Source organism: Sciurus vulgaris (genome assembly GCF_902686455.1).
Source record: "Sciurus vulgaris genome assembly, chromosome: 8".
Classification (NCBI taxonomy): domain Eukaryota; kingdom Metazoa; phylum Chordata; class Mammalia; order Rodentia; family Sciuridae; genus Sciurus; species Sciurus vulgaris.
In genome coordinates, this window is record NC_136468.1 from 70,113,166 (window position 1) to 70,137,838 (window position 24,673).

Below are 24,673 nucleotides of genomic sequence, written 5' to 3' on the forward strand. Positions count from 1 at the left end.
GATTGAAAAGAGATGAATGAGTACATGCTGATATGGAAAAGGTTTTACACATGAAAAAGACCACGTTTCAGAATATCATACATATTTCTTTTTAAAATCCTGAGTAAAAGTAGAAAAAATGAGTTCCTGACCTTCTTGAATTCATCTGTCAAAAAAAACACTAAAACCTAACATGTAATTTTAAAAGAAATATCAATTTTTTCCACTCTTTTATTGGTGCATTATAGAATATCAATTTTAACATCTTAAACCCTATTAATTTCTAGGGAGATACAAGAAGCTGTTGATAGTGGCACTTCTAGGCAGTGTTTAGAAAAAAAATTGGAAGTGAGAACAGGAAAAGAAATACTTTTCATTTTATACCTCTCTGAATTTAGACTTTTTTCTTTTCTTAAACTATGGGTATATGTGGCTTCCCTAATTGGAAAAATACTAAAAAATAAAACACCACCATAAAAATTCAAGTAATGCAAATGTACTACAAGGTTTCAAAGGTAAGTCTTGGAATGAAAAACTGAAAATACTAAGATCATAGGTACCAATGATTACCAGGTATGCAAACCAAAGATGGATATATTCCATATAGCTTCTTAAGAGACAACAGACGCTCAGGCTGCTCCTAAAAGAGCTGACGGGCCTTGGGGACTGCGTTGAATAGCACAGTGGAGCTCCACTCACCTGTTGTTGAATGCTCCCCCGAAGTCACAGTCACAAGGTCGACAGCCATCCAGATCGTTGCTCAAGCCCCAGTGCTGTGGCTGCAGAACAGAAGATGGAAAGTCTCAAGGTGGGTTCCCAGAGTTACACAACACACCGCAAGGAACAAGTTCCGGCGTGTTTTGGTTGTTCCACCAAAGAAAGCTGACAGAAGGCACATTCTGAAATAATGAACCCAAGCTTGCAGGTCACAGGAGGCAGAGGATTATAGGTAATCACATGACAGGGTCACATCAGACTACTTTTCTTTGTGCAATTAATGAGTAGGCCATACAGATACCAATTTTCTTCATTTCAATTATGCTGCCAGTAAGTTACAGCAAATATTTGGCAAGCCTTTAATTCTTCCTCTCCAGTTTGTCATAAGTCCCACCAGGAAAGCCCTTCAAGGATTCACTTGTACAGAAACACTGCATAGGTTAGTCTCACAAATGGAGGGTAAGAAACTACCAAGTCTTGGGAGCATTAGAAATGGAAAAAAAAAAAAAAAAAAAAAAAAAGAAACGAGACAGTATCTATCAGGGAAGATGATTTCTGTATCTCACAATGAGCAGATTAAAAAGAGATTACCCAAATTGGGCATGGTGCTGCATGCCTATAATCCCAGTGGGTTTGGGAGGCTAAGGTAGGAGGATTGCAGGTTTGAAATAGCCTCAGCAACTTAGGGAGGCTGTAAGCAACTTAGTGAGACCCTGTCTCAAAATTAAAAAATAAAGGGCTGGGGATATGGCTCAGTAGTGAACTACTCCTGGGTTCAATCCCTGGTCCCCCCCCTCCCAAAAAATAAACCTTACCAATTTAAATCAGACTTCCAAAAATCTATTTATAATCTGTCAGGACTATACAGATTAATACGTACTTTAATGTGATAAACCTAACTTTTAAAAGCAATGTAAGATATCATAGCAGATACAGAATAATGTTTTTAAACTATCCTCCTAATTACTCCACTCAAGGCTGGGGATATAACTTAACGGTAGCGGGCTTTTGTCTAGCACATGCAAGGCCCTGGGTTTGATCTCCAGCACCAAACAAAAAACAACAACAACAAAAACACCAAAAATTACTCCAATCAGTCTGGTGAAATTTTTTGTATATTTCCTTCCATATTTTGTTTTTCTTGATGAATTTTTTTCCCTACATAATCAAGAGATCATTCACATCTTGTGTTTTTTATTTAACAGCATAAGTATTTCCTCATAGTATTGTCATTTTCAACAGCGACCAAATTCAGCACTGTATGGAGGTCTCCAAATTTACTTAACTATTTTCCCACTTGCTGTTCCCAAGTCTTGTGCCATTATTAATAAAGAGGCAGTGAGTCCTGTGAATAACCTTTGTCCAAATTTTGTGATTATTTCATTAGGACAGATTCCCAGAAGTGGGATTAGTGGGTCAAGGGGTATGTACATTTCCACAGGCTACTGAGACATAGCTCCAAAATGCTTTCCAGAGTATGAAGCAATCTGCATTTCTATCAGCAACAAACAAGTGCTAGCACTTATTGTGTCTTCACTAATAGCAAGTATTCTTATTTTTAAAACTTACTAGTTTGCCTGTAAAAGTGATATTTCACTGTGACTTTTATTTTATAATTCTAACTGTAAACATCTTATCAAATTATTTACAATTCCTATATTGTGAATGTTCTACTTGTGTCTGTTAACATTAAAACATAAGGTAGACTCCCTGATGGTAAAAAGCATTCTCTATTAAAACATGTCATGTTCACTAACCGTTCATCCCATGTGATTAGGATTTACCTACCAGACACTGGTCACAATGCTGTCCTGTCACCAGACGCTTACAGTAGCAGTAACCAGTCTCAGAATCACAAGGATTTCCGCCAGGAATCGTTCCCAGAGGGTTGCAGGCACAGGCTTTATTAAAGATAAAGTGAGACAAAGAAACACACCAAGTGAGTTCAAAGTCACCGTTTGGTTTTAGAATTACAAAGTAAAACGGGAATTGTGTACATGGGAGAACTCCCAAACTTTTTACTAAACAGACTTACATTTACAACCAAATGGATCTTCAGCACTTAAGTCATAGAAGCCTTCTTTGCAAACATCACAGTGTTCTCCTTCCACATGCAATTTACACCGACACTGGCCAGCAATGAGACCAGCAGAAAAATCAGTGTAACTGTCACAGATTCCCCCATTCTGAGAACCTGCTGGGTCACATGTACATTCTAAGAAGAACAAGAAGCACAGGTTAAAAGGACCAGGAAACACAATGCATCCTTATGTAAATGCACTATTCCCTTCCACCCTCTAAATCTCACAAAAATAAACCAAAGAAGGTTCGATTATAAAGTAAATTCCACTCCCCTCAGCCCAGACAGCAACTAAACTAACCATGCTTGGCCTGCTGCGCAAACTGAACACAGAGAAGGATGTTACTACAGACATTTTCATGTAAAAGGTAACCTGCAGGAGGTCCCACATGTGACATATCCCAACATACTTTCACAGAGATTAGGATCTCGGATATCTCTCTCCGGGTGCTGGTAGTAAAATGGTTTGCACTGCTCACAGTTGCGTCCCATGGTATTGTGCTGACAATCATCACATACTCCCCCGCTGACATTTCCAGTGGCCAGGAAGACCGCCATGTCGAAGTGGCATGAGCTGGAATGTTCATTGCAGTTACACTCTGTGCAACGAGACCAATGTAAAGAAAAGCGGTCTCAGTGACTTACCCACAGAGTTGGTAGGAAGAAAGCTCATACAGGAAACCAGGGCTGAGTTCAGACAAAGAGCAATCAATAAGAAGGCACCGTGCTACTAATGACACTGGTTCAAACCCTAAATCAGTCTGGAAACTAAAAATGCAAACTCTATGAAGCAAACACCTTTACCTGTAGAGGAGAATGGGCTATTAAAAGGGAAAACCCTTGGGGAAATTCCCTTGGAAAGTATGTTCAGAAGGACAGCTGTCAATCCATTGGGGGTACCCACAGGTCCCACTCAGTAGGACTGGGTGAAAGTACTCCAAAGGACATAAGGTAGTACATTAACAGGAAAGCCTGTTTAGACTCCCTACTCAGAATAACATGGTATAAAGAATCATTTTCCCTCCTCCCCATTTCTACCACCACACCACACTTTTATTGAAGCCAGGTTCTTCAATAAAATTTGAAATTTTGTTTTGTTTTGTTTTGCTTTTGGTACTAGAGATTGAACCTAGAGGTGCGTTACCACTGGATTACATCCTCAGCCCTTTTTTATTCTGAGACAAGGTCTAAGTTGCTGAGCCTGGCCTCAAACCTGCAATCCCCCTGCCTCAGCCTCCAGTCACTGGGATTAGAGGTATGTACCACCACACTCAGAAAACTGAGGTATGTTCAATAGCCTTCTAGTCAACCTTCTCAGATGTATTTCCTTCTCTTTGGCAGTCATCCAACTGGATTCAGTCATCTCACTCATGCTCAACACAGGGCATACCAATTCCTCCTGTCTGCCCCTCCTGGGGCTCTACACTCTCAGCTTCCCACTTGCCTCTGCCATAGGACATCCTGCAGAGGAACTGTGTCTCATCTGCTCCTTCCTCTCCTCCAGCAACCTCAAGTACCACTCATCAAGGGCCAGCTGGGTGCTAATTGCTAACAAAGAAGACCACGCCAGCTTCCATTGGTTTCTGAACTTCTAGAACATTCCTTCTAGTGGGGGCAGAAGAACTCTTTTAAAGGGGAGGAAAAGTGCAAGAAATCAGAGGCAGGTGGGAAGGGTGTTGGTTCACACTGCTGTACACCTCTGCTCAGAGAATAACACTGGGATAGATGGAAATGTCCAGAGGCCACAGCTGGGCTGGCATGGAATTGAAGCTGAAGACCCTACTCCATCTCTCTCTAACCTTAACGATCCACCATGCCATAATTTTCTTTCATTTTCCCCTCAAATCATCTTGCCTTAAAAACAGGTACAAGGTCAAGGACAACAACTCAGTCTTCCTGAGTCAGTGCCAAACACAGAGGTGCTGCTCAGTAAATAGTAATTTTTTATTAGTTTAACTGAATGCATATTGCTGGTCTCCTGGGACTCTCAGGTTGAAGCTGGAAGAAGTGTGTAACTTTTCTTCTTCAAAACTGCACTGTTTGGGCACCGCTAACCAGAGTACAGATACTGGAATCCTAGTCGATACAAAACTCCCTACAGCTGAGACTTACTTTTACAGGCATTGCTGTTCCGACCTTCGGCAGGTCTCCAGGGCAAATCGTGGTAGAAATCCATGCACAGTTCACAGTTTAAGCCCTTTGTATTATGCCTGCACATGCAGTGTCCATGGACCTTGAAAGTAGTAAAAACAGGGACCAGCAAAGTGAGAGATAAAACTAATGGCCAAACTGTCTCTAAGATCAATAGAAAATATAAACGCCTTTTCACACTAATCACAGTGAGGCTTTCTTTGTTTTTATCTTCTTCCTCCCCCAGTAAGTTCATGCATGCCTTTAACCCCCATCTCTGGAATAGTTCCCATTACAAAACAGATGCCCAATACTTTATTATCTCTAAAAAGAACGCCGATGAACAAAATTTGCTAATTTTAAAAAGTAAACTTATTACTTAAGAATTTTTAAAAATCTGCTGAATTGAAACTCCAACAGTTACAATGCAGAACTTAATGCATATATCTGAATACCAACTCATTACTTTAAGTTTTGCCACAAGGTCAAATAAATTTGGGGATAGGGGGCTGCTAGAAACTGAACCCAGAGGCACTTTACCACTGAACTACATCCCAAGTTCTTTTTATTTGCAGACAGGTTCCCACTAAGTTGCTGAACTTGTGATCCTTCTGCCTCAGCTGCCTGAGTTGCTAGATTATAGGTGTGCACCACTGTGCCTGGTCAGACAACCATTTATTTTTATTTTGTTTTGTTTGGGTGCTGGGGATTGAACCCAAGGGTGCTTTACCACTGAACTGTACTCCCACTCCTTTTTAAATTTTGAGACAAGGTCTCAGTTGCTGAGGTTGGCCATAAACTTGCAATCCTTGTGCCTCAGCCCTCAGAGGAGTTGGGATTACAGGCTGCACTACCATGCCCAACCCAGACAACCATTTTTTAAAAAGTTATTTTCTCCTTTTTTTTTTTTTTTTTGTTTTTACTTTAAGCATAATACTTAATTTTTTTTCAACCAAAATAAAAATTTAAAAAACATTTTTTCCTTCAAGTCAGGATACAATCGCAGCAAAAGATACAAACTAATTTGTTGCACTATTCCATGTTTGGCTCTAAGATGTGTATGCTTAGGACCCTTGAGACATATAAATGATAAAGAAACTATTTCTGCTCACCATATATGTATGTACATGGGTACTTCAATTTTCTACAAAATGAATTCAGGAACGGAACCAACAGATCCTTCTTGGACTAGTTCTGACAAGAGTGGAGTTAGCCGAAGATAAAAGTCTTCTCACTACAAGGTGGTTTTATATAAACTAAAAAACAGTCTGAAGCTCATACCATGAGACTCTACAGTGTCTGAGCAAACAGGACAACATACTGTGACACCAAGAGAGTAACATGACATTAGCTATGCAGATTTGTTAAACTGGAAAGTAACTGCATCATCTACCTGGCATTCTCTGAAAGATGTAACCGTAAGATTGGGGACATATCTATCCCTGCCTTCAGGCTCTGTTAAAAATCTAAGTTATGGCTCAGTGGTAGAGGGCTTGCCTGGCATGTGTGAGGCCCTGGGTTTGATTCCCAGCGCTGCATTAAAACAATCATCCAGTTGTTTATGCACTGAGATGTCTAACTGGAATAAAAGGAAGACAGAAGTTTTAGTTTTAGAAGGTTAAATACATTCAATCTTGCACCTTTTTAAAAAATAAGGATTAACAATCTTCAAAAACAGTAAGAAAGCAAAGCACACCCTTCCACGAGGAGGCCTGGAGTTTGGTGGCAGGAGCCCTAAGGCAGGGAAAGGAGCATTAATCTGAACACCCACCTGCTATTCACTTATCTAGGGCTCCTTAGCCAAGTACTTAATCTCTGGTCTCGTCCATCAAGTACAGTGGGTTTAGGTGACTCCTGAATCCTGTCTGGCACTAAAATCCCTTAAGTCTACAAGAATTCTCCCAAATTATTTAACTAGGTTAAAGTACCTTAATTCTTTCTGCCTATTTGGGAAATCATCCAAATTCTCAATTTTAAAACATTCATAATGTGCCAACACAACATGGAAGTATGAAAAGAATAAAATTAGAAGAAAAAGACAAAGAAAACTTTATTTCAACTTTAAATTTCTAAAGATATCCCACGGGTCTGGGTTAAAATTTCCAGTTTCTTTGGACTGGAATCAATTTCTGCTTTCTAGCATAAAGACTGAATACTTGTGGTTTTTAATCTTCCCTACTGTAAAGGCAGACTAAATTGTTATTTAGACAAATTTTTAATCCTTGGTGACTAAAATATCTACTTTAGCAACAGTCTATAGCAACAAATTACAAAAATTCATTCAGGGACTGTGAAATGAGCAGTTTATATACATTCTCACAGTTCAATAACCACCAACCTGGTATAAGTGGCTAAGCCTAAGTCTGGAAAATGAAAACCCCTAAACAAAGACTTAAGGTAAGATTAGATTCAATTTGCCTTGTAGAATCACCAGTATAAAAGAAAGCCACAAGGAGCATTCGCTTACCATTCCTTCCACGTCTTCACTGAATCCATCCACAGGGGCACATTCACTGGCATGGCCGTAGCAAAAGCAATTTCCTCGAACCACCATATCATAAACTGCATAATAGTACTTTTCTCTGATTTCCATTCTGGAATCCAAAAGGTTATCTCCCAAAGTATGCAGTTTCACAAACTTGATTCTCAAGTTGGTGATTTTTAATAGATCTATGAAGGTCACCAAGAAGATGAAAATTCTGATCAAACAAGCAAGCATTTTTTTGCAATTATACTTCATTTCTCTTTAAAGCAACAATTGACAAATGAAAATAAGGAAAGTTTATTCCCCTGGGATAGTCTAGAGGATAGTTGTAAAGCTTCACAAAATGTGATGGTCCCTGGAAGAAGGAAAGCTTACTGCCTTCTCATAAGTTTACCAAGAATGTCTAACCTGTGATGAATCTGTCTGAGGACCAGTGATTCACGAAGAAGCATGAAAGTGGAGAAATAAGAATGCAGGAGTATGATTACAAAAACCCACAGGCACCTGGTAACCTAAAGTACTGCAATCCCAACGGGCACCCACAGAAATTAGTGCCAGTCTTACAGAAAATTCCATTCAGGTAGGAAAAGATTTATCTTCACTTTAATTTTTGTTATTATTTTAACAGTTAGGAACATATTTTTATTGTCTATTTTTGGAGGGGAAAACACTATCTGAAATTTCCTGCCACTTCAATGAAATTCAAGTTACCAAAATAGATTTAACACTCCAGAATAACTGCAATCCAGGAAAAAAGTCGACCAAGTTTTTAAGCAACGTTTTTTTAATCTACAACTTTTCTGTCCTAGTTTTATAAAACATTTCCATATTCATCAATATAATATATTGACGGAAGGATAAAGGGGCTTAGTACGAGGATGTCAGGGCAAATTATTTTTCCCTAAATATAAGTTCTTTGTAAATCAAATTCTCTTACTTTATCTTTCCTCTTTCATCCCAGATCTGGAGGCCTATGCTTACTACAGAAGCTGAGCTTCAATTACATCCTCCTGTAACTGGATAAACCAACAGTTGACCAACAGTCAACTCTTCTCCACTATTGTTTTCATTAATTACTAAGCTGTTCTTGCCAAAGTGGATCCTGGGAGATTGGTTAGTCTGTCTGCCCCCTGGCTGAGCTTTGTAGCCTCAAATTGCTCATAAGCTTTATTTTCATTTATGCTGATACAGCCTTACAACATACAATAGAAGACAAAAGAGTAGTGGCCCAGTATATTAGAAACTTTCAAAGCCCAAATACAATTTTAAATACTTCTAATAAATGCATAGTTCACAACAAAGACTAAAGAAATGGATGGGGGCAGAAAGTCAAAATCCAGGCGTTAAACATGGGCTCTTTGTAAAGCCTGAAACAGAAAACCCACTGAGCTAAATGGAACACTGCCTGCTGCAAAATCCTCCTGCACAAAGTGAGCACAAGCCCCTACTAAAGAGAGGCCAAACCACAAATGTGAAGGGCAGATGGAATATTTAGAGACCCTTGAACCCTTGTGGAAGTCCTCAGAAGAGCAAATATGCTCTCCTCTTTCTCCTGCCATACTTAACAATCAAACTTCAAACCAACAGGGGATCATCTTTGAAGTGCATCTCTGAGGTCTATACAATAGGGACACTCAAGAAATGATGTTCCCTGGATTACAATGTAAATCAAAAGCATGATCAGCTAACGTGAATGCTTCTGTAATACACAAATAGGTTTTCTGAGATCACTGAACAACAAAACACAAGGGGATTAAAGTTATAGAAGCAGCATAATCCCCAAGTTCCCCAAATTTCACCTACAAGGGGGTAGGTGAATCCTTCTGGGTGTTCCTCTCCTAGAGTTCATGCAGATGTTTTTTCACAACTGGATTTTGAGACATGGAGGGATGGCCTCATAAGTCACTCAAAAACTGGCACGGAGCTGGAAATGCCATTAAACATTTGTTTTACAATAGAATGAATGGACCAGAGATAGTCTGGGCCACATGTAAAATTAATTTAAGCAGGGAAGCAGTACTTTTCTGGCAATATTCCTCGGATTTCTTCCACTCTATTCTTCCATGCTTTGAGCGTGGAAGTTCCATGAGGACTTGGTTAAAAACAGGGTCAAGCACAGCTGGGAAAGATCAGCAAGAATCAACCCTGCCTCTACTCAACTGAGTGCAACTCCACAGCATGGAAGGCAGTCTCACCCTTCCCAGGGCCAGCTCTGTGCAATACCTCAACCACAGCCAGTGGCAACAGTATTAACATCAATATGAGCTTCAATTTATTGGTCAGACATTTTGGTTTGTCATTTATGTGCATCAACTTATTTTCCTTCCATAATAATCCCAAGGTCAATATCACGCTCTCTTTTAAAGATGAAAGAAAGTGGCAACAAAATTCATTAGTAAATTACTTGCCCTGGGTCACACAGCTGTATGATGGAACTAAGATCTAAAAACCAGTTGTGATTCCAAAGCCCATTCTTTTAATTATTGCATATTGTTTTCCAAGAAGATCAGAATGTAATAATGTAATAGCATGAGCATATTTGCTGAACATTAGACAGAGCTCTGAACTGAGAACAACAACATGTGGGTTAAGAGCTGACTGCCATTTAATAGCCACATCACTTTATGTATGCTGTCTAACTTTGATGCTCAGGGGTTTTCATTTTCCAGACTTAGGTTTAGCCACTTGAACCAGGTTGGTGGTTGATTGCTATTAAATGGAAATACAACCTTCACCTTATTGAGTATGTTGAGAATGGTGACACTTCCTCCTTCCCATCTTCCCTCACCAAGAGTTTTAGCAGAGCCTATGGCTACCTAGCTGGAGAAGTTTCCTTGTGTCTCTTGTACAGCTACCACATGATCTGTTGCAGCCAATGGAATTTGAATAGAAGTGATATGGACAATTTCCACATTTCATTTTAAATGAAATTTGCTTGCCTGCCACAGATTGAGAGAAGGATACAGTGGTGGTGGTCTAATTCTAGCCACATGGATAAACCTGGAAAGAAGACTGGTCTTATAACTAGGGCTACTCACTTAGCAAGTAGAAGTGAAAGCCTAATTATAGCAATCGAGTTACATTTCTTCTCTAGAAAACCCTCTGGCTGATTTCATAAGAGAAATAAACTTCTACTTTATTTGAACAATTGTATTTTTTGGCACACTTTGCTACAACAGCTTAATCTGTATTCTAAACAATATACTGAGCAATAACATAAATAAGGCAGGATGATCAACATAATTATTTGAGGACTTATGACATAAATCTTTTATCAAAACATGTTCTCCATCATCGAAGACCTATTACTGGCATTTCAAGGGCTCTTGGTTGGGTAAAACAGTGGAAGGAAGAAAATGTAGGTGGATTTGGGACTGAATACTTGGGTTCTGGGTGACACTTATTCCATGAGTGCTGTTTCCCATCCGAACTTTTATTTGAAAACAAGCTTACTCTGTATCCTTGGGCTATAAGGATCTTCTATTTTGAATGCCGGATCTAACGCACGAAATATCACCTAAAAATAGATAAGAGTGGTTGGCATTTTTGTGATGTCGAAAAGCAGACTTGGAAGTGTATTGGAGAACAAAGGAGCAAACAAACCTCCCCTTCTGTCGAGGGTTCAATGTCTGAATATCGGGAATCACAAATGATATCATCGACTTTCTTCATGGGTCCAGTTGAGATGCCTGGGAAGGAGCTCTCACAGTCGTAGGCGAAGTATCTGTACACACCCCAGGTTTTCCCAAAGTCAGATGATCGCTCTATCAGCATAGCAGCTGGGCGGAATGTCTAAAAGCAGGGAACAAAAGTCTCGTTTGATGTTTTTTATTGGTGATCTGTACTTTTTTAAGTCACAGAAGAAAATGTCACTCACTGTGTGCCACAAGCCCTGACTGCATGTGGCTGGTATTTCAGACTGTGGCTGGATTTCAAATACTTCAAGCTGTTTCACGAAGCCTCTTCTTGCAAGGAAAAGTGTCTATTCTCTAAATTTTACACTTCTCCCTAGTCTACTAGATTAGTAAGCTGTTTCTCTTTAGAAGTGGATTACAAACAGGCCTTAATAGCAAAAAGTTTTGGGATACGTAAGGCCCATAACACAATTGTGTTTTGGTGCTTATTCTTTTATTTCTTCATTTAACCCTTCGATAAATGTATGAACTGCCTCAATGGCACCAGACAGTGGCCTCTATTGATGTACATGTGCCATACGTAGTTCAATGAAGTACAGATATGAGCACATAAAATTTACAGTACATGTCAAACACTGTAGAATCACATGGAGTGATTTGAAAAAAGAAGAAATAAATCCAGAAGTTGGGAATCCGGCAATTTTCTTGCTAGGTACATACCCAAAAAACTGAAAACAGGGATTCAGATGCTTTTACATAACTGTCCATGCAGACTAGTCACAATAAACAAAAGGTAGCAAGAACTCAAGTATCTTTCAACTGGTAAGTGGATAAATAAAATGTGGCAAATACATACAATGAAATATCCCTCGGTCACAAAGAATTCTGACACTTGTTATAATGGATGAATATTGAAAGTGTTATACTACGTGAAATAAGTCACACAAAATTTCAACTATAATAATTCCATTTATATGAAATATCTAGGATGGTTAAGAGATATCTGGTATAGTAAAGACTGAAAGTAACCAGGGGAAGACAATGGAGAGTTATTACTTAAGGACACAGAGCTTCTGTTTGAAGCCATGAAAAAGTTCTGGGAATTGACAGAAGCAATGGTTGTACAACACTGTGAGTATGCCTAACACCACTGAATCACATACTTAAAAAGAGTTAAAAGGCAAATTTTATGGTATGTGTATTTTACAACCAAAAATATTTTAAAAAAATAAAATAAAGCTAGGAAATGCTTCACAGAGAAGATAGCATCAAACGATCTTAATGAGGGTTTTCCAGGCAGGGGCTGGAGGTGGCCCAAGGTGGCAGGAGAGGCTGGTGGGGCAGGGTAGGAAAGCAGCTGTTTGCCATGCTAAGGGGCTTACTTTACCTTTTTGCAATGAAAGGGGAATACTGAGGAATTAAGAGAAAAAAAGTTAAATAATCATATTACACTTTAGTGAGATAACTCTTTTGGCAGAGTTATTGAATCTGGAAAAAACAAGATATGGAGAAACTCAGTGGTGGGGTGAGGGAGATGAAGGGTTTTTTCCCAGTGACTCGGGAAACTGAGACAGGAGGATTACAAGTTTGAGACCAGCCTCAGCAACTAAGCAAGGCCCTAAGCAACTTAGCAAGACCCTGTCTCAAAAAATAAAAGGGATTGGGGCTGTAGCTCAGTGGTTAAGTGTCCCTGGGTTCACTCCCTAATTAAAAAAAAAAAAAAAATGACGGTTTTTAATTCAAGTAATTACAACATGGATAGAAAAAAAAAATGTATGGAATTGGTTGCTCTGAAAATTTTGACAGTAAAATATGCTGAATTACCTTGATAGTCAGTTAGTTCTCAGTGGAGAGGAAGGGAAAGGAAACAAGGGCCTGGGGAGCTGGGTGGGGGTGCTGACAATGATGAGGGCATGGAAGAGGAGTGAAGGCACTTGTCCCCGCACACACATAATATTTGAAACTTCTAAGTATATGATATCTCCAAAAGAGAAGCAAAGACAAGATAAAGGGAGCCAAGGTTAGTGCTCCAGGAAAATGCACCAGCGAGAGGCGAGACCAAGAGAAACAGCAGAGCCCGTGACACCAATTACAGTACTCCATTTAACTGTCTACCACGGGCTGATCTGACTTCCTTCCAAATTCCTATATTGGAGATCTAATTTGATATGTCACAATGTGACTAGGTGGAAATAGGGTCTTCAAAAGATAATTAAGGCTAAAGGAGATCATTAGGGTGGGCTTGATTCCAACAAGACTGGTGTCCTTTGAAGAGGAAATGAAGATACACTTGCACAGAGTGAAGACAGTGTGAAGGAGAAGACACCTATCTCTGCAAGCCGAGGAGAGAAGAAACTAACCCAGGCCGCACGTCTGTCTCAGATTTCTGGCCTCTGGGACTGGGAGAAAATATATACCTATTGTTTAATCCCCCTTGTCTGTGGTACTTTGCTAGGGCGGCCCTGGGAAACTACACTCTCATAACACATTTGTCTTATAGATGAGGAAATTGAGACTCAGACATTACTTGACTTGATAGTTACAGGCAGAGCTTAGATTCAAATCCAGGCTAAATTAGATCAGTACCATCTCCCTCCCTTCTGGTTAACGGCATAGTAGAAAAGTGAAAAATGAGTGTCAGAGGGGAAAAAGAAAAAAGAATGCTCAAAATAAAATAAGATGAAGATCTAGGAGAGTGTGATGAACAGGGTCAACTGGAAATAAGAGATAAAGCAGAATGAGCACTAATAATCAGCAAACAGGCAAATGTTTCACACTCGTGAACGGGGCAAGTGCATTTTAGGACGTGAAGTCAGACCACCATGGAAGAAGATCAAAGGAGAGTTAAGTCACCTAGAAAACAGAACCCAAATAAAGATATCTACTCCTGAATTACAATCAGCCCTCGGAGGAGAGCTAAGGGTGAGAATGAACACGTTTCCAGACCTCAGACCTCTTTTTCCCAAGGCCCTTTTTCTCTGATAAAATGAGTCAAGTATAAAAAAGTAGATTACACTTGCAGATGCATAAATTACTTTTTTTATCTATTCAGGAATAGAAGAAAATGATAATCAAACTGAAGAGAGTACTAAACTAAGAATTTTAGGGTAAGTGGGGGGATCCCCAGCGACTGACGGAACACTACTGTGTGCCAGTAGCCACGGCATAGTCCCACGACATCAGACTCCTGTGACACTGGGGAAGGTCTGGGAGGGCTACACTTAGTCTGATGTCATTGATCAACAGGGAAAAGAGGAAAAGCATTGAAACCAGTCCTGTTTGTGCTTTCTTCTCCCTCCCTTCTGGAAACTTCTAAGTCCCAAAGGGCCATTGACAAGTCATCCAAATTTCTGTGGTGGAAATCGGAACCATGCATCGCACCTCAAGAAGGAATCCTTTCTGTGCCCTTTGCTTAGTGTTGCACAGTTGCCTCCAGATGTATAATAAACATGAGAATTTGGAAACATCTGGCTATATACAAAAACCTAATGAACATACAAAAAATGAGTTTTGCTAGCCCAAGAAAACCTAATCAGTCATCTCCATGGCAAACCTGTGTGACAATAAACACATACTCTTCATCTCCATCCCCAACCTCAGTTCCCTTCCTGTCTCCACCACTGTGCCTATAATCACCATCTTCCCAATTAGACTACTAGATGACTTCTGACTCATCCCTTTCCTTCTGCTGCTCTGCCTCTCCTCTTTCTGCTCTTCATGGGTCAACCTTTGATCCTAAACCATCCAAGTCTCTGTCCATCGGAAATAGAGTTGCCTCCTCTCAGCAATGAGTCTCAAAGGCAGTGGAAGCAGAGGGTCTCAGTGTGGCAGAAAGAGGATACATGTGATGTGAAAAAGCTTTCCAAGTATGCTTCAACCACCCTTAACCTAGACACTTGAAATGCCCTGAAATTCAAAACTTTCTGAGTGCCAACCTAACTCAAAGAGTTCTGAATTTTGGAACTTTGGATTTTGGATTTCAGGATTGGGGGTGCTCAAGTGATAATGTCTATGCAAATATCTCAAATTTTGAAACACTTCGGATTCCAAGCATTTTGGATAAGGGATACTCAAACTGTAACACGGACTGGACTCCTGGGCTGCAGGAAGGGGCTCCCTCCTAGGTGAGGCTCACAGGTGGACTTTCCATTAACACCAGACCTCCATCAGCACTGACTTCAGTAAGAGTGCCCCACTTGTCTCCTCGTCTAACTATCCTAGTCCCTGCTCTTTTTCCTTGAGGGCTGTCGTTTCTGAAACACAGGACTTATTTCTTGTCCCCATTTCCCATACATTCACATTCCTTACCAAGGAGACAGGGTCCTTCTGATTCTAATCTGCTAATTTCCCCACACTCACTTTCTGGAGCTCCAGGCAAATCTACAGAGTACCTGGCTGAACCAACCCAGCTCAAAGGTCCCACCACCAGTGCTTTGCTCATAGACTGTGTTCTCTGCCAAGAGTGGCTTTTCTTTCACCCCCTCCCACTGAAATCCTGGTCAGGCCTCCTGGCTCAAGTCCAGTGCGACCCAGTCTTCTCTTAGGAAGGCTTTCTCCTTGATCCCAGACTAAAATTAATATCCCCCTCTCCTATGCTAAAGAACAGCATTTATAAAATATCAAGTGCCCACAACATTCCAGGATAGCAAGATTATCCCTATTTCCAGAGCAGAGGGGTATGTCACACAGCCCTGGGATGCAGGCACCTTTCTTCCCATTTTACCAATGAGGGTGGAACAGGGATTCACACCCAAGTCTGCCCAACCCCATACCTGTTGCTTTTCTCACTGGAGCTAGAACCCGATGGGTAAGTTTATGCCCCTTAAACTGAACACTGACAAATGTGTCCATCATTCACAGTCTAGTTGCCACCTGCTGTTTGACCTTTGGCATTTGCGTGCAGATTTTCATCTCTGGCCCACTGTATTCACTAGGATGAGTACTGAATATGTACCCAAAGGACTTCTGAATAGGAATAAACTCAGAACTATCCATGTATGTGAACAGATGCCCTCTCCAAGGTAAAAGGATCATAAGCATTAGTAAAGGTGATTTTCAATATTTTTAGGAGTCACATAACATGAAGGCAACATCTTTATGTGTGACAGTTTCAATTAACCATCAGGTTGAGTGTGTGGTGAGTGAGAGGACAAATTTGGTGACAAGAAGCACCTGATGAATTATTCTGTGAAAGCCCTCCCCTTCACCCTTGGGATCCAGTGTCAGTGTAAACCTTACTGTCTCAGCAACACAACCACCGGTTACTTGCGGGTAATCAAGGGGATGATGAGCTGAGGCCTGGGAACTACATGCCCTAATGTCCTGCTAGTCACTTTTTGACTCCCACGCCAACCCTTGCTCCCTGGCCTCACAGGCTTTGGTAAGTAGACACAGTGAATCTTTCATGACTCCTGGGCCATATGGGAAATGTATCCCCAGCACCTTTTCCTAACCTAAGAGGGTGCAGATAAGTTTCCTAACTCCAAATGTAAACTATTCAAAAGTGATTTTAATCTGAGAAGCAAAAAGCAAATTATGAGTTTTATGTGCGCCAACATGTACTTTAAGCCATGTGAAGTCTGTCATTTCCAGGCAGCTGCTTAAGAAGAAACAAAGAGACTTTGTGCAGAGACATTCCCTAGTCCTGGAGTCATTTTACATCTTGAAAAGAAAAACGATGAGAAAAATTTACATTTAAGAAGGCACACACACTTCTTAAGGAACTGTAAAACTATTCCCACAAATTTTGCAAAACCTTGAAAATTAAAGATAATACACTTCCTTTTCAGTTACCAGACTCAGCATTAAAACAAACACATGGGATCAGAGATTTATGTCCAGATGTTTTTTGTGGTTTGGAAGCAAGTCAATGCTGCTTCTCTCTACACAGAGATAAAGAGATATCTAATTAAAAGTTTATAGTTGAATTACCTTAGAACAGAAGCTCTTTCTACTTATGGCCATGAAGACAGAGTATTTGTTAATGGTCATTATTCATGCCCATGTTTTAAAAGTGCTCAATGATTCCCAACTTAGGTCAACAAAAGTTCCATGTAGGCCAACTCACAAGGACATTGGTTTTGAAAGGGGTGATTACACAGCGCTCTCACGTCATTTGAGAGAAAATTATGGATTTCTTACCTTGAAAGTCATTATGAGATGAGTAAAATGGAATTCTGCTTCCAAATCCAGTTGGATAGTGACATTTTCCATACCTATTAGAGATTTTTTTAAAAATAAAGAAGGAAAGGGTAAGGCAAATAGGAACATCTCCAAACAACTGCGACTTATTTTCTTAAACTACTGTTAGGCTCCTCATAGAAATCCTCTTTGCCTTATAGCTTGTACCCAAGCTAAAGCTATTAACATTAATCCTTACTTAGGTGATGAAGCTCAAGTTAGAATGAGTCTTCAGTTTTCCACAAATCATTCTGGAGCTCAACTTACTGAATCTGCTCACAAGAACAAGACATCTGGCAGGGTGCCTCTCTGTGCTGTCAAGAAAGACATTTCTTGCCCAGGAAGACATGAAACATGTCCCAACCCTCTAAGCCAAGCAATTCTCAGAAGGGAAGGGGGCACTTCCTGTACACTGTAGGGGGTGAGCTTGCAGTATGAAGCAAAGGGACACAATCCTCCCTCAATAAAACACAAATATTCTTTTTTCTCTGTGGGGCAGCAAAGAAAATAAATAAGTCCAGTGCATATATTAGTTATACGCCAACTTAGAAAACTATCTGTCCCAATGGGGCGACCTTTGGATGTATTTCTACAGCCGAAAAACAATGCTAAAGAGACAAAGAATCAGTCAAGTAAATAAACTGGCCCAGAACAAATACTAACATCTTCCCTTTCAGGGAAAAGCCTGAACAAACAAATGAGCCTTTGCACTGTGCCCTGAGGGTCAGTCGGTCCCACTTGAACACACTAAAAAGGCCAGTGGAATCTCAGGGATGGGAAGCACCTCCCCCAACCCCAAGCCCTAGCCTGCCTGTTTGGTCAAGGAGACTTTTCCATATTTCCAGAATGGAGAGAGCCTTTGGGGAACCATCTTCCAGAGCAAAAGAACTCTTAAACACGGGAAGACAGGAATGTGTCGGAATGAATCATGTCACAGGCTGGTTGTATTTTCAGGAAATCAGTAGGATCTTTTGAAATAAACTCTCCTGCTGGAAAACTGCCAAGTCGATTGAGGGGAAAAAGTGGTCACTGGAACGGATATGAGTTAGTTGGAATGTTAAAAGAAAAACACTATAATCATACTAATGAAACTTATCTAACTTATTAAAAAGAAACATGTTACAAAACGACTCTGGACACTTATTCCTGAGTGAAATGTAAGCTAAGGTGATTTTACTTCTCTCCTTTTCAGGGTTTTAAAAATCTAGGATATTTGTTCAAAATTGAGAGATAACTAAATAAAGTACAAAGCAAGACCAGCCCCATAAGACATTTTTACATGTAACATAAGACACACACTGCAATGTGTGTCCCCAAAGTGCACATTCCATTTAGATTTAAAGCCTGATAAAGCACTATGGGGTCCCCCCCGGTATTTTGTTTTGTGTTTTTAATATGGAAAGAAAAATCCATGGGGAAGGGAAACATTTGATTTTTAAAAGTTTTAAAATGTATTTGATTTTTCAAATCTAGGAACAGATTACCATGAAGAGTCAGTTAAAAGTAGCTGTATGTTCCAGGCACGTCTCTAGACCTGAGCACTGCTGATTTAAATACCACCACGCATAAGCACGACTCACGCAAAACACACAGAAAATAGATAAAGTCACATTCAGAGAGAAAGTCTTTAATTGTGAGCTATCAGACAACAGAGAGATGATAGGGTATAGTAACAATCAGTCTGCCTTTCTAAAGGCCGAGTTCCATCTGTCTAATCTCATCTAATCTTTGTGACAGAGAACTCAAGCCCCTCTGTTTGGAAAATCCTTATGGCATTTGGACTCTCTTGCTGCAAAAATTCAAAGTCATAGAAACGGATCAACTCCAGATACAACTAAGAAAAACCTTCCCTAGAACCTGTATCACCTGAAAAGCAACTTTACTAATAAAATGGGGATAGTCTTGTTCCTATTGTCCAGGTACCCTTTTAATTGTCTTTCCCATTTCACTGGAAGAATGTGGGAGGTCAGGAAACATTCCTGCCCCTGCTTGTAATACACTCCATGCTATTTCAGAAGTCCTCTGTGACTCAGATTTATAGAAACTTTTTTCACATTGAACTATCAACCAAAATATTCATTCTCCCAAAGGAATTATTCATTCTTTAAGAATTAATCTTAATGATGCATACTTTCTGAGGATCTGTCTCAAATTGGTAACCAATAGATTCCCAAAGTCAACTAATGAACAACTAACCTTCCCTAGAAACAGTCTTCTAGAAAATTTTTCAATTCAATAGTGAATGACATGGAAGATATTAATAATAGAGTTCCTCTATTATTGAATCAAACAACTGCATACATCCAAAGCTCCCCAGTATAGGGCACATACTAAAGAAATTTAGTTGTATCCAAGCCCTTAATGCCAGGTTTATGTTCACTTCTTTGGGGGTCCTTTTCCATAAAATTTTTATTAAAAAATCTAACGGTACACTGTTAATTAACACACTAACTTCAACTTTATGCCCTTAATTTCAACATTTAATAAATGTGATACTCATTTGATCTTAGTGTCTGAGCACAGGAACATCATATTTGATGAATTTAATAAGTCAAAACCCAAAAGGCAAAGAAAAAAAAGGGGCTGTTTTCACAAGGTTACTGGGGAAATGGTCATATCTACATTGATGAACTTTTAAAATTACATCGCTATTCTTATTTCAGAGTATTACTATACTGCTAGGAAACCGTAGCTGGAAAGAAGGTGGGGGAGGGGCTCTGATTTTGCCCTTTCCTTTGGGGTTGATAAAAATGAAAACTATAAGGGCCTGAGGAATATGGGGGTCTTCATACACCTTCCCCTGAATGCCCCAACACAAACTCATTCCTAAGGCCCCCCTCAGGTGAGGACTATGGTATACTCCTGTGGTCCAGCATGAGAGACTGCTTTCTTCCAAGCTGTCTGCTTCAGGGAGATGGGTCAGATTTTACCAAGAAAAGTTAGTGCTGTAGGCAGTTTATCTCTCAGAGGCCATAATTATAGGACAGAAAAGCCAATAGCAATTACAAACACCCAGGAACCTATAAACCCCATGCAGGTTACCAATCACACCCCATAGAACTTGTTCCCACACCAACCACATACCATTTTCAGATTGCCACCAAATCTTAAGGCGGTTTGGAGCAAATGTAGTGACCACATTTTCAATGAGATGGCTGTCAGGGTTGAGGGTCTCATGATAAGGATCTTGGGAATCGCATACGAAGCATTTTTTGTCCTCCTGAAAACAAGTTAGTTTCATGAGTCTAGGAAGCAATCTCATTTAAAAACAAACAACAAAACACAAAACCTGCCACCACCACAACAAAAATCTCACTAAGCCCACAATACAAAAGTCAAACCATTACAGCTTTAAAAAAGATGAATATGCAAAAATTACTGAAATGACTCTCACATCTTTCCTCTTTTAAGTAATTGAGTCTAAAATATTCCTGACAATATTTTCTCCTTTCTTGCAAATTCAAGGTCAAAAATAAAGAAGGCTTTGTTTTCATAAGCTACTAATTTAATCAAAATCAAATTTCTAGGTTTAGACCTTAATCTCAGTAAATAGCAAGAGAAGCTTAGTCTAGAGTTTTTGCTGACATAAAGCAACTGGAGATGAAAAAAAATAAAAAATAAAAAAGAACAATTCATTTGGCCTGATTTTCTAAAACCTAAATGAGGCGGAAACCAAGTATTAGGCAAAAATATTTTGAGAGGCTTTGGGACCTACAGAACAAGATTTCTGAGTTTCTACTTTGTTTGAGCAAGCAGCATGGCAGTGGTGGCTCACAGGCTAACCTGCAAACTCCCCAGAAGAGCTGGAGAGGAGAGTAACAGGCTGTCCTTCCATATTGGACCTCTATAACTGGGGGCCAATTCAAAGAACTCCCAAATGACTGAATTGAAATGAAAATGGTCTTGTTTTAGAGAAAATCTAAATTTCTCTTATTTTCTTTTTCCCTAAGATGCCAGCCACAGGCACATGGGCCGTGGGGTCACAAGAGTTCCCAATTTTCTTTATACGGTAATACGGAGCATCATATATAGCACAGCTTACTAGTTTCCTTTTACATATGGAGCTTTGCTCTGTACCTACATTGTCTGAAGTGCAGATTATTCTTAAGTCTGAAAATGACATGAAGACTGCAATATATAGAGACCTACATATATCTAGCTCACAAACAGGCTTTGGTTCAGGAAGATATTCTTACAAGGTCCAAATTGACTGACTATACTTTTACATTTGTATTTAGTTATTACCTTCTTCCCCAAAGGATTTGTAGATTGGCAAGATGTATTAACCAATAAATAAAAAACAATAACAGGCGCCAAAAATCAGGGATACACAAGGACCAGGAACAAAAACTTTCTGCCTTAGTTTCTATACCTACTCAATGTTTTGCTGAAAGTGGGTGGGGATGTAGGGTGCTTGTCTAGCATTTGCAAGACTCTGAGTTTGATCCCCAGCACCAGAAAAAAAAATTTTTTTTTTTTTTTTTTAAAAAGGGCATGCCTACTCCTCTTTAGACCCCATTATCTGTGGAAAGCACTCCACAATTTCATGGCTAATCCTATAAACCAGAGAGTCTGGCTCTACTTGCTTTTAAGACAAGCAGACCGATTCTCATTCTGGTGAAAGCTGATTTCAGACTCTGGTGATTCATTTACAGGATGTCCTGGCCTCTGAAGTAAATGTCAGCACAATAGTTGAGGTAAAATTTAAATGCTAATATTAGAAAAGGTAACATCGACTGCCTTTATTAACTTGTAGTCAAGGAAACTAGTACTGACAAACAATTACCAGAACTTTAAAAAAAAATGGTTAATTATAGCCTCCCTTCTAATCAGGAGGAAGCAGTCTAGACATCTCTGTATGAACCTGGAAGCAAATGAGTGGAATTCACTTTACCACATTCCTTAAGTTTAATTTATCAGGTCTCCAGAATGGGCTTTTTGATTTGTAAATGGGTCTCTACTTTAAGGCATCTGCTGTGCAAAGCACAGGACACAATGTCCTTCCACTGAAGGGCAGTTACACAGGTGGGTGACATGACCAAGCTCAGAGCAATTAGTTTGGAACTTGCCCTATATGTGAGACTAACATCTTTTGCTTTTGTTAGAGGCCAGAGATAAAAGCCTTCTTTTTAAGAATCAAGGAAAAGGAAATCAAATTCTGGGTAGTTTATGCTCTTTTAAATTAGTTCTGACTTTGTATATACATGACCTCTGAAGTTTAAAATCTGGGTCTACTCTTAGAAACAGGTAACACCTTGACATTTCATTTTGGTTTTCTACTCTCAGGGTACCATGGCAACCAGCACATTCTGATAAAGGAAGCATCCAATCCTAATATCTAATGGGCAGAGGACCAAGCCAAGAAATATAAATGGGTTCAGTGACTGAAATCACCTTGCAAGACAACAGTGCTTTGAATACTCTTTTTCGTGAATAAAAGATGAGGAGGCAAAAAAACCAAGATTACTGCTCAGTATATAAAAGGATAAACCATTTTTAATGCACACTTCCAAATAAAATATTTAAAGAAAAAGAAAAAAGACTTTTGGAGCCCCTGAGCAGGGGACGGGCACAAGGCAAGGGCCAGGTCTGTCTGCAGTCCTGGCTTTTCATACTGATAGTGGTAGTGACAGGAAATGATTGGCGGATGCAACTGTGCAAACTGAGGTGGGGGCGAAACAGTGACCAGCCTAATCCCAGGACTCCCCGGCTGGCTGCACTTCCTATCTGGATTGCTGGCAGGATGCGGATTCCCCTGCTGCTACCCCTTAGGTCAGGTCCGGAGGAGATGCAAGCACCCGTTGGTCAGTCCTCACCTGCAGGTGGCTGACAATACAGTAGGGTTCCGGTTTGTGCAGTCCGCACGTGGAGGTCACCGAGAGCTTTTGAGCTCGGCCTATGAGAAGGTCACCGGTGGCTGGGTAGCAGCTGCCTTCAGCGCAACCATAGCTGAATTCCGGTTCTTGAGTGCGCACTTGGGTTCCGCACAAGGCTACAGAAAGAGCAAGCTATGAGGTTGCAGGGCACCAGCAGGGAATAGGCCCGAGAAAAAGAAAAAGCAGGAGGCAGGGACACAGTGAATTCAGAAGAAAGCAGAATACACAGAAAAAAGACAATGGAGAGATAAGCGAAAAGGCTGGGAAGGCAGGGTGTGGAGAAAAGAATGCAGAAAGAAACCTACACACGTCATCAGGGTCGGTCTAACAGCAGCTGAAGGCATCTCTCCCGGGAAACCCATCCCACCGCTTGCGCCCATCCTGATCCACCCGAGGGGTGCAAACCCCCACCACAAAGGTGGATGTGCTGACCCGCCACTTCGACGTGCCTAAACCGAGGCTCTGAGTGGCTAGCGGCCACGCGCTGCACACCCGCGCGCACATGGCAGTGCGGCGCGCCTCCCCAGTATTTGTGCGTGGAAATTTGTGCGTGTGAAAATGTGCCAGTGTGGGGACTTGGAGCCTGTGCGCATGTACGCACTAGGGTCTCTCGAGATTCGGTGGGGGACCAAGAGCATGTAGCAGATGCCGCTTCCCCTTGCAAAGGGCAAATCTTTAGTCCTACAGCTCTGAAGTGGCTTCAATGTTTCGCCATTTCGAAAAACCATCCAGTCCAGCTGTTTCTGGTGCCACCCAGAGACAAACAGGGATGGTTAATTAAAGCCACATGGCCCCAAAGCTGTTCCCAGGACGATGCCTACGCTCGGCCCCAGCACTTTCCTGGGCAACTGAGTTTTTCACAGACCCTTCACAGCAAGACCTGCCACCCTAGGAAGGCTGCCTTCCCTAGTGGGTAAAATGAATTGGCCGAAGGTGCCTCCTCCGGAGCGGCAGGGGAGGGAGCTCTGGGCGCAGAGCCTGGGGATGCGGGTCCGCCGCCCTTCGCCTGCGCCATCCCCAGCCACCACCACCGAGGTGAAAGCAGTAGCGTTTAATCCCAGAGAGGTCATTTCCAACCTGTCCTGCTCCCGATCCCCTAGGCTACCTTCGAAGCGCGGACAAACCCTTTTGGTTTCCCTCCCCCATGCCCAAGCGCCACCCCTCTCCCCACCGCTTCCTCAGAATTACCTAAGAAACTGAAGGCGAACACCTGGAGCAGCCCCATATCCAGTCCCTGCAGCCGGGGAGACACCGCCGAGGAGGGGAAACACCCCAGCCAAACTGCCTGCCTTTTCTTCGCGTCTTCGTTTCTGGAGAGGTGGAGGGGGAAAAGGCGAATATTCAGGGAAAGGAGAAGGGCCCTTCCATTTCCTGCCGCTCCCAAGGAAGCAAGGGGTGGCCCGGAGAAGCGGGGAAAAATCACGCAGCCACTTTGTTCTTCTCACCCCAGTGCGAGCGCTCCTGCCGGTCCTGGCAGCCCCCGAGCCCAAAGAAGGGAATTAGAAAGTTTAGCCTTGGGAGGAACCCAGGGAGGCGCCTCTGCTCATGCGCACACGAGAGCAGGGGCTGAGGGGGCGGGCGGCTACAACTT

The 24,673-nt window shown here is 41.1% G+C and overlaps 1 protein-coding gene across 1 annotated transcript; it reads right to left on the reverse strand.

Moving 5' to 3' along the window:
• Window positions 1-625: 625 nt before the first annotated feature.
• Window positions 626-24,636, reverse strand: LOC306667414 (laminin subunit beta-1). The gene is made up of 13 exons (XM_079150028.1): window positions 24,528-24,636; window positions 24,271-24,392; window positions 23,023-23,198; window positions 20,291-20,426; window positions 17,168-17,241; window positions 10,995-11,183; window positions 10,845-10,908; window positions 7,374-7,576; window positions 4,889-5,009; window positions 3,187-3,375; window positions 2,732-2,911; window positions 2,485-2,597; window positions 626-758 (listed from the first exon to the last, which is right to left on the reverse strand). Exons 2-13 carry the CDS (start codon window positions 24,305-24,307, stop codon window positions 675-677), a joined length of 1,566 nt encoding a protein of 521 aa, XP_079006154.1. The 5' UTR covers window positions 24,308-24,392; window positions 24,528-24,636; the 3' UTR covers window positions 626-674.
• Window positions 24,637-24,673: the final 37 nt, after the last annotated feature.